The sequence below is a fragment of the Clytia hemisphaerica genome, unplaced genomic scaffold (genome assembly GCF_902728285.1).
Source record: "Clytia hemisphaerica strain Z4C2 unplaced genomic scaffold, Clytia hemisphaerica genome assembly, whole genome shotgun sequence".
NCBI lineage: Eukaryota > Metazoa > Cnidaria > Hydrozoa > Leptothecata > Clytiidae > Clytia > Clytia hemisphaerica.
In genome coordinates this window covers 486,052-501,880 of record NW_027104389.1, presented here as the reverse complement: position 1 = coordinate 501,880, position 15,829 = coordinate 486,052, and the positions used below count along the sequence as shown (strand labels likewise).

General features: G+C 36.2%; 3 protein-coding genes and 1 long non-coding RNA gene across 4 annotated transcripts; 2 read left to right on the top strand and 2 right to left on the bottom strand.

The window, feature by feature from the left end:
* Positions 1-751: 751 nt before the first annotated feature.
* Positions 752-2,858, bottom strand: LOC136819610 (zinc finger protein 665-like). Its single transcript, XM_067075852.1, has one exon. The coding sequence runs from the start codon at positions 2,826-2,828 to the stop codon at positions 780-782; it is 2,049 nt and encodes a 682-aa protein (XP_066931953.1). The 5' UTR covers positions 2,829-2,858; the 3' UTR covers positions 752-779.
* Positions 2,859-3,134: 276 nt separating this feature from the next.
* Positions 3,135-6,574, bottom strand: LOC136819620 (protein FAM8A1-like). The gene is made up of 5 exons (XM_067075862.1): positions 6,254-6,574; positions 5,903-5,996; positions 5,604-5,730; positions 4,669-4,829; positions 3,135-4,150 (listed from the first exon to the last, which is right to left on the bottom strand). Exons 1-5 carry the CDS (start codon positions 6,537-6,539, stop codon positions 3,991-3,993), a joined length of 828 nt encoding a protein of 275 aa, XP_066931963.1. The 5' UTR covers positions 6,540-6,574; the 3' UTR covers positions 3,135-3,990.
* A 1,508-nt stretch (positions 6,575-8,082) lies between these two features.
* On the top strand, positions 8,083-8,688 carry LOC136819628 (uncharacterized). Its single transcript, XR_010848460.1, has 2 exons — positions 8,083-8,345; positions 8,659-8,688. It is a non-coding gene; the product is annotated as an uncharacterized lncRNA (long non-coding RNA).
* Positions 8,689-8,761: 73 nt separating this feature from the next.
* LOC136819550 (uncharacterized) lies at positions 8,762-15,829 on the top strand. The gene is made up of 4 exons (XM_067075785.1): positions 8,762-11,202; positions 11,238-12,810; positions 12,852-15,485; positions 15,800-15,829. The coding sequence occupies exons 1-3, from the start codon at positions 8,762-8,764 to the stop codon at positions 15,003-15,005; spliced, it is 6,168 nt and encodes a 2,055-aa protein (XP_066931886.1). The 3' UTR covers positions 15,006-15,485; positions 15,800-15,829.

Below are 15,829 nucleotides of genomic sequence, written 5' to 3'. Positions count from 1 at the left end.
ACGCGATTTCGAGAGTTTTATATTCGCAAAAATGGCCAAAATTCGCGAAAACGCGAAATCAAATCTTCCGAAAATCAATCCGATTTAAGTAGAAATTTTTGCTTTAGTTACTAGTAAACTAATTTTGACGAGAACAAAATAATTTTGAGGAGCTGCAAGAATCCTAAAAATTAAATTTTTGCGAATGAATTTGAATAGGTAAATTTGGTAAATTTGTTTATTGCCTGATTACTTTAATCGTAGAAATTTTAGCGAGACTAATTTTAGCGTATATTAGCGAGTCAGGAAAATCTTGATTTTTTTGGATTTATTTTAGCGAATCACGATTTCAAAAAAATTCGCGTGGATAAATTTTAGCGAATGCTCGTATTACTTTATTGACTGAATTCGTTTTCTAGCACTGAAACCCTTCCTATTGATAACAATGTATCAAGGCAGAAATTTCGCGCGGATAAATTTTGGCGATCTGTCGATTCAGCGTGTTTTAGCGAGATTTATATTAGCGAAAATAAGGAAAAAACGCTAAAATTAGTCTCGCTAAAATTTCTACGATTAAAGTAGACAAAGGTCATAAATTAGGAGATTATTTACGACATTTATTTTCGCGAATTTGACAAAAAAATCTTTTGTGCGAACATAAACTTTTGTGAGTGGCCCCTTAAAGAAATTTCAAAGACATTTACTTTCCGAAAATCGTGAAATTTTACGAAATTTTTTGCTCCCAAAGTTTTTACGCCTAAAGCAATCCATGCAATCTGCTCAATGTACGTGTATGTGATCTACATATCTGTTTGATTTACGTCTACAATATTTAATTTATGAATTGCGTTCAAATGATGTGTTAGATGTCCTTTTCTTGAAAAAGCTTTCCCACATTCCGTACATCCAAAATCTTTTATTCCTTCGTGGACTGTTTTTTGATGTTCATTCAACGAAGCTACTTGTGAAAAATATTTATCACACTCCTCGCATTTATAGGGTTTTATTCCCTCGTGAATTTTCTGGTGTCTTTTTAAAGTACTGATATCTCCAAAAGATTTACCACACTCTTGACATTCAAAGGGTTTTATCCCTTCATGAACTGTTTTTTGGTGGTGCTTCAATTTATTTTCCCTGCTAAAACATTTACCACACTCCTGACATTCAAAAGGTTTTATACCTTGATGGACCGCGCTTTGGTGTTTGTTTAACGAACTCTTCTCGCCAAAACTTTTACCACATTCGTGACAGTCAAATGGCTTTAGTCCTTCATGGACAGTTCTTTGATGTACCTTCAAGTAGCTTTTTTGACCGAAAGATTTCCCGCATTCTAGACATTCGAATAATTTCATTCCCTCGTGAACTGTTTTTTGGTGTGTTTCTAGATAAAATTTCTTTGTAAAAGATTTACCACATTCTTGACATTCGCATGCTTTAATTCCTTCGTGTACAGTTCGTTGATGTGAAGTTAAAGAGCTTTTCTCACCAAAAAATTTACCACACTCTTGACATTGAAATGCTTTAATACGATCATGGACTGTTCTCACGTGCGTTATTAAATTTCTCCTTTCTCCAAAACATTTACCACAAACGTCGCACTCAAAAGGTTTAATTCCATCATGAGTTATTCTTTGATGACGGTTCAAAGTACCTTTTGATTCAAAATACTTATCGCAAACTTCACATTTAAAAGGTCTAATTCCTTCATGTACAATTCGTTGATGTGACTTTAAAGAGCTTTTCTCTCCAAATGATTTACCACAAACTTGACATTCAAAAGGTTTAATCCCCTCATGGACTGTTCTCACATGGGTTAATAAATTACTCTTTTCTCCAAAACACTGACCACACTCCGGGCAATCGAATGGTTTAATTTTATCATGTACTGTTCTTTGATGACGGTTCAAAGTACCTTTTTCTCCAAAAGATTTACCACATTCGTGACATTCAAAAGCTTTATTCCTGTCATGGGCTGTTTTTTCATGTGTTTCTAGATTCTTCTTCTTTTCTTCTTTTTCAGAAGGTTCACTGTGAGTCGCTTTTTGATGACGGTTCAAAGTATCGTTAGATTCAATTTTAGAATCATTAGCAGAGTCTTCACCTTCAAAGGCTTTGAGTCCATCATGAAGTGTTTTACAATGATAAGTTAAAGAACTATTCCTTGTGAATTTCTTACCACATTCTTTACACTTGAATGGTTTTAATACGTTGTGAACTGATTCCCTATGTTGCTGAAAATCACAATTCTCTTTAAAAAGTTTACCACATGGATTACATTTAAACCATTTGATCCCCTCATGGACATTCTTTTGGTGACGCGTTAAATTACTTTTTATTGAAAAACATTTACCACAATTTTGACATTCGAAACTTTTTTTTGTTGATTTCAAATTTAATTCAGATTTAATGGTTGATGATTCTTCAGTGAATTTGTCAGAAATGTCACTTTCAATATCAATTCTACTTTCATCAATTTCGTCGTTAGGGCATGCCAGATTTTCTCTCGATTCTTTTAGATGATCGGTATCAGATTTCTTGACTGATGAGCTATCCTCGACACACGCCTGGCTTTCATTAGTAGATTTCTTGGGAAGTTCAATATGTTCATGTATGATTCCGCTTGTTCCATTTTTAATGTTTTGATTATCAGAAGCACTGTTCGATTTTTTGGGAATTTCGATTGGTGGATGTGTCGGACTGGTGGTTGTGCGATTCTCACATTCTCCATTTTCAATGATTTGATTCTCAGAAGTATCATTAACTTCCATATTACATATCAATATTTGTGAATTAGTTTCCAAAATATCAATTTCAATTTCAATTTCTATTTCCTTGTGATTTTCACTCATTTTTAAATCTGTAGAAAGAAAAATGAAATATTTATTAGATCAGATGCTTGTGATAAAGATGTGGAGCAAGGGGAACATCTTCTATACCGATAAAATGACAAGGATAAGCATGAATAAAAAAAAAACAGATATAGTGAATAGATGGTGTCTCTTTGAGCAAGTCTTTAAAATTTCCAACCTTTAAGTCCAAGATGAACTTTGCTTTATATTCTTAATTTGTAAAAGCATTTTCAATATACTTTCTAGAGTTTTTAACTTGAATACAAAAAGATTTGCCCAAAATTTAAAATGTGCAGGAAAAACCCATTGAAGTGGTGCAAAAAATATAAATTCACTTTATTGATTAGCGCCCAACCCATAATTTTTCTTTTTCACCATTTTCTATAGTATTTTCTAAAGGTGAAGAGTCTTACCATATACTTCCTCTAAAATACAATAGTCTCTTTCAATTAATTTCAATAATTTCAATAAAGATAATGATTAGGTTTGATTCTAAATCAAACCAAGCTGATCAACCACACTTTCAACTTCTTTGTCGATTACCATCACAGGGAAAATTGAGTAAATCAACCGTGGTGATTTCACTTCTGGGAGTGTGAATAATTTTCCCACCGGCTTCCCACCATATTGCAGTTTTAAATAATGTAAACAAAATAACATTTTTCCTTTCTTGTTCATTTATCAAAGTAAACATTGATATTGATTTCTGACAACATTGACTCTAAGAGATGACTTTTTGCAAAAAAGTGATTTCACGTATCCATGAATCCAGAACAGCCAGTATTGTAAGACTCTCCAAGTATTGTTGTGTACCTTAGTTTGAACACCACCACAAGGTACTTTATCATGGTTCTTTTCATATACTTGATAGCCAGTTGGTATTGCATCAAATGCCTTGTTTATTGACATCAGGCAAGTCATTTTTAAACCAATAAACCAGATCCTGAATTCGTAAAACTTTTTCAAAAGGCTTTTATTATGTTTTGAAACATTATCTGATATACCAACTGAAGGACAGTTTCATTGCCATTGTTGCTATCGGCATTCTTTTAATTCTTAAAAGACAAACCCCATCCTTTATGGAATAGCTCTGTCAAATGTGATAATTCAATTCAAGATTGAATAAAGCAAAGCTAAAACCCATGCAATTTATGCCGTTTTATTAAAGTTGATCATCCAGTTGTGGTTGGTGACTTTCCACAACAATGGAGTCAATGAACATATCATAGATCAATCGATTGTTATCAAAAACCAGCACTGGTAAAATCAATGGGAAAAGCAACGAGATGGCAACATTTTTGGAAAATGAACGACAACAAGATCTATAAAAACAAAATAAATAGTAAAAATTTTATGAAAGTTTTTGATATACTGAATTTGCTTTATCATATCATAAGGCCTGAAAGCTCACATTTTATGATGGTCTCTGTAGGAGCACAGGCATATCAAAACAAGGTCTTGAAACAGTTGAGGGAGAAGCAACCGTGTAGTGCAGTGGCAGAGCAAGGTGCGCAAGGTTGTGGGTTCAATCCTCAGCCGGGCTATACCAAAGATTCCCAAAATTGTACTTGATGCCTATCTGCTTGACGCACAGCAATTAAGAGAAGGATCAAGGATAACTTGAGAAATCCAGGGCGAAAGAGTGGCACCCTCCCCTACCTTCGGGCAGATAGCTATCAAACGAGGAGCCTTACTACTATGAGGGATAAGGGTGTTTGGAACAAGATTGCATGGTTTAACCCTGTTTTGACTGCAGCCACAAGATGATAAATTTGACATAAAAGAAAAAATAATTGACTCAAGCATTTCAGAAGCCCTTCTTTGATAAATGTGAGCTCACCTGATAACCCCAAGAGACTGTGGTGCCACCCTGATCAATCTCTCCTCAGCATTAACTTGTTCTATTTCACTAGTTTGAGCATAGAGAACTTTCATGCCCATTACTTTCTTTCCGATTGTTTGTCTCCTTGACATCGGTAATGTGCCTGATAAACAATAACCCTGCAACAAAACAAAAATAACAGTGTTGTTGCAACCAGCTTTGGTTAATCTGGTCGGTAAACGAAAATTCTGCTTTACAGTCTCGTTTTTTTCGGACGGGAATCCATTTTGGAAAATTCAACTGGATGGATTCCCGTATACAGACGGAAAAATTGCAACACTGGAATAAAATTCTGAAACAACCACTCTGTTTTAGGTGAACTTTAAAACTTTTTCTCTCTGGTACGTAAATATGGGTAACCTCAATGAATTTTCTGAAAGTTAAGACTTGTAGGGTTGTTTTCTGTAAAAATTCAAAATCAGTTATATGTCAATTTCAACAAAATCAAACTCTATATCTTGTTGTTACACCAAAATCTAAAAGGACAGTTTTAGAAAGAGCACACAAAAATCAAATATTACCACCCATATGTAGCTTTTAAACGATTCTGACAAAAGCTTCTTTTGTGTGATAATACCCACTTAAGAGTGCTGATACATTTTTATTTCGTTTAATATCACCTTCTCACAGATATCTTATAAAACACTAGATAGAGCTACTCCATCTTTTCCAAGCCAGGTGAAGCAAAATAATGCGCTATCTTTGCTGAAATTAGACCACATTATTAAAAAACCTTGGTTGTCACGGTTGAAAAACACTGCAATGACTTCAAAATTTCAAGGATTTCTCAAGCTAAATTGTGATGTCACTTCATTCAAGATGGCATATTAATTTGCTAAAATAGGGGAGAAAAGCCCTACCTAGTGTTTAATATAAGATATCTGTGCACATACCTCGTAAGCAATAACAAGAAAGCGATATAACAAAGCTTGCGTGAACATCCATTCAAGATCAGTGACTGTCAAAGATTCATTGAAAATTGAAACAAATTCAAAGTGATCAAAATATTCATTTCCATATCTAAAAGAAAAATCAAAACAAGTTCCCCTTTTAAAAGTTCACTTTTCTAAATTTTTTTTCAAATTTCACTGATGTAAACATTGCTTCTAAGCATTATGCTAATTAGAACATGTTGACAAACTTTAAAAGCATGCATAACTAGCTGTGACAAAGAACATTATATTCTACTTACAAATATAAAATGACAACAGCTTTTGCAAATGCCAATAGGAAGAAATCAATAGCCTCAGCAATCATCCGCCTTTGTATTGAAGCTAGCTTGTACACTAAAATACAAAACACCTTATTTATTATTAATAAGTCAATATTTTTCGTATAATAAGAACAAGATATCTAAAACTGGAATCCATGAGTGTTCTTTAAATTCAGATTTCAATAGCCTCTCATCCAGGAAAGTTAAAAAAGTTTTGGGCATAAAACAAGTGTCAAATGATGAAAAGGATGCAATCCTGACTTAGATCAATGTAAATAAAAGTTATCAAAAATACCTAATAAATTGAAAGAAATGATAAATTTAAAACACCTTGGCGATTTGGTCTTGGTTGGACAGGTGTTTGGTCCAAGTTTGCTTGGGTAGAAGTTTGTTGATTTTGAGATGATTGTTGATGTTGCAAAAATGTATTGTATTGATTGTTAATCAGCATGGAGTTCTGCTGAAAACTTAACATGGTAGCCATTTGAAAGATTGTCCAAGAATACTGCATTAGGCATTGGTTTTGCCAAGCCAAATATGTGGTCATATCATCAACATATTTGGATTTTTTTGTGTCCTTTGTGACTTTATCAAAAGGTTCCTTGTCAGTGTCCATTTTTTTTTTTCATTTAACTTTTACTTTAACTAATAGTATAGTAATACATTTAAAAATTAAGAATTGTTTAAATATCATTAATACAAAAATCACTTGAGAGTAAAAAGAATCACAAAGATGAGCTCTCTTAAGACTCGGGACTTCCATCTTTCTAATCTCTAAAGATAGGGGTTAGCCTATTAATAGCCCAAACAAACAAAAGACCATATTTGCATAAAATATATGAAATATTATTTCAAAAGGATTGTTTTGAATGATATATCATAATAACCCTTTTTATAGATGACCCTGTGCAGGATAAAGTCCCATTTTACGTTACAGTGTCTGAAAATTTTTCCAAACAACAATTAAATGGAACCAATCACTAATAGAATTGACCGCATGGTCACCTCCATCAAAGAAGCAAGTAAGCCAGCTGAGATATGTTATGAAATTTTAAAGTCATAGATATGAGACTCAGAATATGTATAATTTTAATTACCATAAAATACACCATTTATGAGTTTTTTATCTCAACTTTCACAAACTTCACAGATTAGGCCTTGGCAACCTTATCTTTTGGATACACTGTTGGCGAGAGATCCAGATTACACATACACACCCTGACATACCCTTTCTCAAGATGTTATGAAACAATCAAAAACTTTTTGTTGAAAAAATCTCTTTTCACCTCTTATTTAAACATCATTTCTGATCCTTTGTATTTTGACCGGATATTATAAAGAATTAGTCTGGCAGAATTATGACAAAGCAGAAGTGAACCTTGAAAAAGTGGACCTTCAATTCGCGTAACCACGCAATTTGTTTTCACATATTCATGCAATGTCTAATTTGTAAATCAAGCAATTTCTGTTCATGCATTCACGAAATTTGTTAAGAATTTTCACGCATTCGTGCAAGTAAAACACAAAATTGGATTTGTCATATTCTGCAACGTTGTCAAATTTTGCAGCTTTTCCGTTGCTGAATTTGACAACGCTTGCTTTTGAAACAAATACGAGGTTGCAGTGTCTTGAGCACGATCTCAAAATTGTGTGCATAGAACAACCCAAAAGTAAACTTTTCACCCTATGATTTTAAATTCCTACCTAGGGATTTTTTACAATCATCCTTGACAGGAAGGCGAGATTTTGCCTGATTTTGCTTAAGATTTCTAGAAAATTAGCCGGTGTTGATATTTTTCAATCACAAAGCTTCAGTTGGAAGTGTTGCGCAGAATACAGCCCCAGAAAAAAAGCGTTTGGAAAAACCACAATGTTATGGAATTGCTTCAATAGTTCTTTCGTTATTAAGAGGATACCGTTGAAAGGTATTAATAAAGGTATTAAAAATAATTTCAATTTGAAAATAAACAAACATTTTTTTAGCTCATCCTAACTTCAACTCCGTGACAGTAGACCTTGAGGACTGTTACAGCATCAGCTGCAGTTTTGTTTGTTTTCAGTTTCATGTTCTTTTGGTCTTTTCAGTTTCCTGCCTTTTGGCATTTTTTCAGTCTGGTCTGTGTTTTGTCTTGTTTTTTGCATTTGGAGTTTTTGTGCCTTTTGGCCATTTTTATGTTAATTTATGTTAATTTATTCATCAAATCAATATTTATTTAGTCAACTTTGCTTTATTTTTGCATAATTAAATTATAAATTTTTGGTCTGTATTTTACACATCAAAGTGCATAAATTGCAGAGTCACTCTCAGACCTGCTATTCATTTCACAAGAGACACTTGAAGGGTGAACATCAAATTCAATAATTCAAATTCAAACTCAAAATATCATTTCACATTTCACAACATTCACACCCAGGCTAGCTGGTAAGTTTGCTTTTCAGTGTTTGCTTTTGTTTGCCATTTTTGCCTGGGTGCTTTCTTTTTGCTTAGTCATGCACTTGTAGGATTTAGGTCGGCCATCTTGGATTTTTATTTTCTACTTACATTTTTTCAACATAGACATACAAATTATACATATACTCTTAGATTTCATTTTTCAATTCAAATATTCAAATCAATCTTTGTACTGACATATAAATTTCAAATTAGACTTAGATTTCAGACTTATATTTTTCAAACTTATACTTTTCAGACTTAGAGACATTTTGTAAGACTTAGTCAAATTTTTCTCTTTTAGTTTGAACACATTCACATCAAGTGTTACGAACACAGCCTTCTATTGTCACCCTTCATTGTTTCTGCCCCAACATTCAAACAGCAAGGGGTTCAATCGCACCTCAATGCAAACACGACCGAAGGAGAGATTCGACTTCAACTCGTACTCAAAAGCTGGTCGTAAAATATCAAAGCCAAAGGAGACCACACCTCCACTTCAAGCAACTTCAAATCAACCCAAGGAATTACTTCCACCTCAATCAACATATTCACTTCCATCAATGTCGGATCCGCCCCTATTTGAAGGCGACCTACCAGTTCCAACTGATGGCGATTCACCTCTCACCGAGATCATTCCACCTCGGACCAGAGTGGACCCACCTCAACCAACTCAAGTGGATGTCAAACCACGTGACACTCCACCAACTGATACAACAAATACAGGTACAAATGAACTTTTTCTTCTAATGGCGCAACTTCATGAGGATATCACAGATACCATTGATGACAATCCGGTCGATATGATACACCCTGAGAGGATGAAAGAATGCGTTACAAGGCTAGAAACATTGCGTACTGAATACAAAAACACTAATAGAAAGATCAAACTACAATTATCAAAGGATGATTATGAAAAATCATACTCCAAACCATTTACCATGCTGTGTTGTGATATCATTCAATATATTGGACGAGTTAACAAATTCTTCAAAGACAGTAGTGATGTAAACACTGAGATACAAACCAATGCAGACAAACAGAAATCAGATTTCATTGTAAGCGAAATTGATCGTTCTATAAACTTTCTCACTGCCTCGATGTTATGCTCTGTCAGTCTTATCAGCAATGTCGATTTAAAGCAACGCAAGACTCTTCTTGAAACACAAAGTAAAGAACTGAAGGAGATTTCCAATAAATTACAAGAACTTATTTACTTACGTCCACCGATGGACAAATACAAAGAACTGAAATCATCATATTCCTCTCTGCAAGATAAAAAGGAGGAGTATGAAAAGAAACTTAACAACGAACTCAAGTCGAGAGAACTTGACAAACACGAAACTTTCAACAAGCGGCGACTGAACATCAAACTCAAATCGTTTAGCGGCTATGATTCTCCAATTGATATATACACCTTCATCGCAGAGTTCAAGAAACTGTATGAGGACTCTGTACCACAATCAATGCAAGCTGAATTACTAAAGAACAATCATCTGGATGGTCAAGCATTATCACTCGTTCGAAACATCGATAACATCCAAGACATCTGGGGTCGACTTAAAAACGTATTCGGCGACCGGCAAGTTTTACTTCAACACAAGCTCCAATCGTTGTACAGTATTGAAACCAAATCTAAAGATCCAATGAAAACAATTGACTTTCTTTCAAAAATAACCAATTCTATGAGAGATTTAATGCAACTTGCAGCCACTCATGATATTGAAAATGAACTTTACTACAGTAACGCCTTGAACCAAGTCAGTGAAAAACTTGGTGATCAACGAATGATGAGATGGCTTACTCTTACTTGTGAAGAACCAAAGAGCGGCAAGTACAAGTGGAAACAACTGATTGATTTTCTGGAGAAAGAGATGAAAGTTCACCAACAGAAAGCTGCCATCCAAAAATCAAACAAACAACCTGACACCGAAAAACCCAAAGGCGGAGGTGGTAAAGGAGGTCGATCAACTTACAACACGTTTCCTGACCAATCTTCATGCTACATCTGTGGAGCAACAGATCATACACAAACCAATGGTCCTAGTGGAACAAAGCTAGTACAATATTTCTCCTGCAAAGTTTTCGTCGAAATGACTCCAGCTGAGCGATTCAAAACCTTGCAACAGAAGAATCTCTGCTACCAGTGTCTCTTCCCCGGGGCACGACGTGACCAAGGCAAACACAAAGAGGGTCAATGTCAACAGACGTTCATATGCCAGCATCCTTACCATCAACCTTTCAAGCCAAGGAAGCATATCCTCGTTTGTGAAGAACATAAGACGAACCAACAAAACCTGGACATCCTAGAACATTACAGAACCAGATGCATCATCCGACAACCTGTGCCAGCCTACTCCAAAGAAATAAAGCTGACCTTCCATTCTGCTAACGACTCAAACGATGAGGATCCGGAAGCAATCTTCATGCTACAACCAATCTCTGTCAATGGAAAACAATTCACCATATTTTATGACTCTGGGTGCTACGACTTCATTGTACGTCATCACGCAATCAAAAAACTTGGCAACCGAGCAAATCAACAATACGCTGGTCCTATCACAATGGGCGGCGTTGGTGGCATATCAAGTCAAAGCAAGCACGGCACCTACAAAATTGATCTTCCACTCATTGATGGAACAGATGCAACTCTCGTTGGACCATGCTTGGACCAAATCACTCAGAAGTTTCCGACATACAAATTGGACGGTGAAGTCATCAACGACATTCGTAAAGATTATGCCAAATCTGGTGGTGATCCATGCAATCTTCCTCTGGTCCCAAAACAAGTTGGTGGTCATACAGATTTTATGATTGGCATCAAATATTCAAGATACTTCCCGAGGAGGTATTCAAGATGCCATCAGGACTGACAATTTACAGATCATGCTTCAAAAGTCCAGACGGATCAACCGGCGTTATTGGTGGTCCACACCCTGTCTTCAACAACATCAAAGATCACCATTTCAACACCAATAAATTCATCAATGATCAACACGAGCTGTTTAAGTTGGGATATCATGTCAATCCTGACCTTCACCTGCTCGGATACACCAACAAGAATACCGACATCTTCATTACATCAAACTCAGCCATTGAAGAGAAGTCTGAACTTTTCAACCAATCACAAGACGTTGGAAGCGAATTCCAATACAGATGTATCAACTGTCGTGGCTGTAAATCCTGTAAGGAACTTTCAACAACTGACGAGGTCATGAGTGTACAAGAAGAAGTTGAACAACATGTTATCAATGAATCAATCAATGTTGATGTTTGCAAGCAAAATTCGACTGCATTTTTACCACTTCTACATGACCCATCATTATATCTTTCTCCAAATAGAAAGATTGCACTCCAGATCTACAACCAACAACTGAGACGGCTATCAAAGTACTCCAAAGACAAGGAAGATGTCCTCAACTCAGAGCAAAAACTTCAAACTCTTGGCTACGTGGATTATTTAAAAAACCTCAGCCCAGATGTACAACGTACACTTCGAAACACCAATATCAACAACTTTATTCCATGGCGCGCAGTATGGAAGGAGAACTCAGTGTCAACTCCGTGCCGTATTGTGTTCGACGCTTCAATGAAGACCGGAAGTGGCTTCTCACTCAACGACATCATTGCAAAAGGAAGGAATAACATGAATAAGCTCTTAGAAATTTTCCTGCGGTGGAGGGGACACAAGGTTGGTATCCACACAGATGTTGCTAAAATGTATAACACCATACAACTCGATCAAACTCACTGGTGTCTCCAACGTTATCTGTGGGAAGAAAATCTCAACCCAGACAAACCGCCCGAAGAGAAAGTCATAAAGACCCTTATCTATGGCGTGAAATCAAGTGGGAACCAGGCGGAGCATGCGCTTCGTGAAACTGCAAAAATTTTCAAAGACCAGTACCCGGAAGTTCACAAGATCATAACCGATGATGTATACGTGGATGACTGCATAACCGGTCATCAATCACAGTCAGAAGCCAACCACTTAGCCGACAACTTAGAACTGGTGGTCAATCATGGTGGATTTTCACTAAAAGGATTCACCTTCTCAAATCAACAACCACATGACAAACTAACAGCTGATGGTGAGACCGTATCAGTGGCTGGTCTCAAATGGTATCCATTGGAAGATCAAATCAGCCTAGATATCCAAGAATTGAACTTCGCAAGAAAATATCGAGGCAAGAAACCCAATGAAATCAAAGAAATACCACTCAATCTCACGCGTCGACAATGTGTCTCAAAAGCATCTGAAGTGTTTGACATCTCTGGACTTCTAACGCCGATTACTGCAACATTGAAAATGGACCTCCACACTCTCGTCAAACGCAAAATGGATTGGGATGATATTCTACCCAACGATCTCAGACATCTTTGGTCATCACATTTCGAAATGATTCAAGAACTCAAATCCATCAAATTCAACCGTGCTATTGTGCCACCAGATGCAGTTAATCTAGACATCACAACTCTCGATTTTGGTGATGCAAGCCAGGATCTAGCATGCTCATCTATCTATGCTCGATTCAAACGAAAACAAGGCGACTACTCCTGTCAATTGATCTTCGCCCGCTCACTACTTGTACCGATGAATATACTCAACCAAGAGGGGAACTGTACGCATCAATCATCAATACCCACACAAGTGAAGTTGTAAGAAAGTCATTCCATTCAACACATACTGGAGCTTCCAAGTTCACAGATTCGCAAATCACCCTCTACTGGATCAACAACACTTCACTACAACTCAAGCAGTGGGTCCGCAACCGTGTAAACGAGATTCACCGACTAACAGACATTACATCATGGAAATACGTCCAATCAAACAACATGATCGCTGACATCGGAACAAGAAGGTGTACAACCATGACCGATGTTGACCAATCCTCCCAGTGGATCAATGGATTCCAGTGGATGACGCAAGAAGTATCAGAATTCCCAGCACTAACCGCCAAAGAAATAAGGCTCAGTCAGGTGGAATTGGAACAAGCTAATCGTGAAGCCAAGATTCCTTCAACTCATTCTGTCTATCACAATCAACTAATCACTGATGAGTTTCTCAACAAAACGCAACAAAGATACAAGTTCTCCAATTATGTGGTTGACCCAAATCGCCATTCTTTCACCAAAGTTGTGCGTGTCTTCGCAATAATGTTACGTTTCATCAAACTTTGTCGCACTAAAGGGAAAACAAAGATCAATTCTTCAATTAAACCACACATAATCCTTACAAATGAGGAGATATCTCAAGCTGAGAGATATTTCTTTCAGAAGGCTACTCAAGAGGTCAAACATTTCGTCAAACAAAAGGTTGGCAAGATATCAATTGAAAAGGATGGTATTCTTCATCACATTGGTCGTTTACTGCCAGAAGACTCAATTACAGTTGCTGGTAGAATGACATCAACCATGAAAGATCTTACATCAACGTCATTTTGTGTGCCAATCATCGATAAACACTCACCATTGGCTGTCAGCATAATCAACGACATCCACTGGAATAGCACCGTCAAACATTCTGGTGTTGAAACAACTTGGCGAGAAGTCCTCAAGACCGCATACATCTTAGAAGGAAGATCACTTGTCAACTTCATACGTTCTTCATGTCCACGCTGTCGCTATATCAACAAAAAGACAATCGCTGTGGAAATGGGACCACTTTCACAAGACAACCTCATCATCGCACCTGCATTTTACATATCACAAGTGGATCTTGCAGGACCATTTTCAAGCTACTCGCAACATCACAAACGCACTACCGTAAAGATATGGCTGGTTGTATTCTGTTGCGCCACAACAACTGCTGTTAACATCAAAGTAATGGAGGATTACTCTACTACGTCGTTTTTGCAAGCCTTCACACGTTTCTCCTGTCAGGTTGGATATCCTAACAAACTTCTGGCAGACGAAGGAGGTCAGCTCATCAAGGGCTGTGAGACAATGAAACTCGACATTGTTGACATCGCATTCCAACTTCATCGAGATCAAAGAATCAACTTTGAAACATGCCCAGTTGGTGGTCATAATCATCATGGCCGTGTTGAGAGGAAAATTCGTGAGGTCAGATCATCCTTAGAAAAATCAATGCACAACGAAAGACTTTCAATCATACAGTGGGAGACAATGGCAGCCATCCTCACAAACTCCATTAATGATGCACCAATAGCTGTTCGAAACGTGAAAGGAAACTTCGAAATGGGAGACTTGCTAACACCCAACCGCTTAATCCTTGGGCGAAACAACAATCGTGGCCCAAGTGGTACCTTATCTGTTGAAAATGATTATGACAAGATTATCCGATCGAACCAAAAGATCTACGACGCTTGGTTTGACTCATGGCTAGTGTCACACGTTCCAAATCTTATTGAACAACCAAAATGGTTCAATTCAAACAAGCACGTCAAGGCTGGTGATATCGTTCTGTTCACAAAACAGGATTCCGTCATTTCATCCACGTATCAATATGGGATTATCAAAGAAGTGAAAGTGGATCGTGATGACAAAATACGAAAAGTTGTCGTTGAATACCAAAATTCATCTGAAAATGTAAAACGTCTGACTACAAGATCTGTGAGATCACTGGTATTAATTCACTGTGTTGATGAACTAGATCTATCTAAAGAACTTTTCAAGTGTTCAACTTGAATATATGATCAATGGGAAAATTCAAATAAATTGTTTTTTCAAATACAAATATATTTTTCAATTCAATATTTTGTGGGGGGAGTGTTACAGCATCAGCTGCAGTTTTGTTTGTTTTCAGTTTCATGTTCTTTTGGTCTTTTCAGTTTCCTGCCTTTTGGCATTTTTTCAGTCTGGTCTGTGTTTTGTCTTGTTTTTTGCATTTGGAGTTTTTGTGCCTTTTGGCCATTTTTATGTTAATTTATGTTAATTTATTCATCAAATCAATATTTATTTAGTCAACTTTGCTTTATTTTTGCATAATTAAATTATAAATTTTTGGTCTGTATTTTACACATCAAAGTGCATAAATTGCAGAGTCACTCTCAGACCTGCTATTCATTTCACAAGAGACACTTGAAGGGTGAACATCAAATTCAATAATTCAAATTCAAACTCAAAATATCATTTCACATTTCACAACATTCACACCCAGGCTAGCTGGTAAGTTTGCTTTTCAGTGTTTGCTTTTGTTTGCCATTTTTGCCTGGGTGCTTTCTTTTTGCTTAGTCATGCACTTGTAGGATTTAGGTCGGCCATCTTGGATTTTTATTTTCTACTTACATTTTTTCAACATAGACATACAAATTATACATATACTCTTAGATTTCATTTTTCAATTCAAATATTCAAATCAATCTTTGTACTGACATATAAATTTCAAATTAGACTTAGATTTTCAGACTTATATTTTTCAAACTTATACTTTTCAGACTTAGAGACATTTTGTAAGACTTAGTCAAATTTTTCTCTTTTAGTTTGAACACATTCACATCAAGTGTTACGAA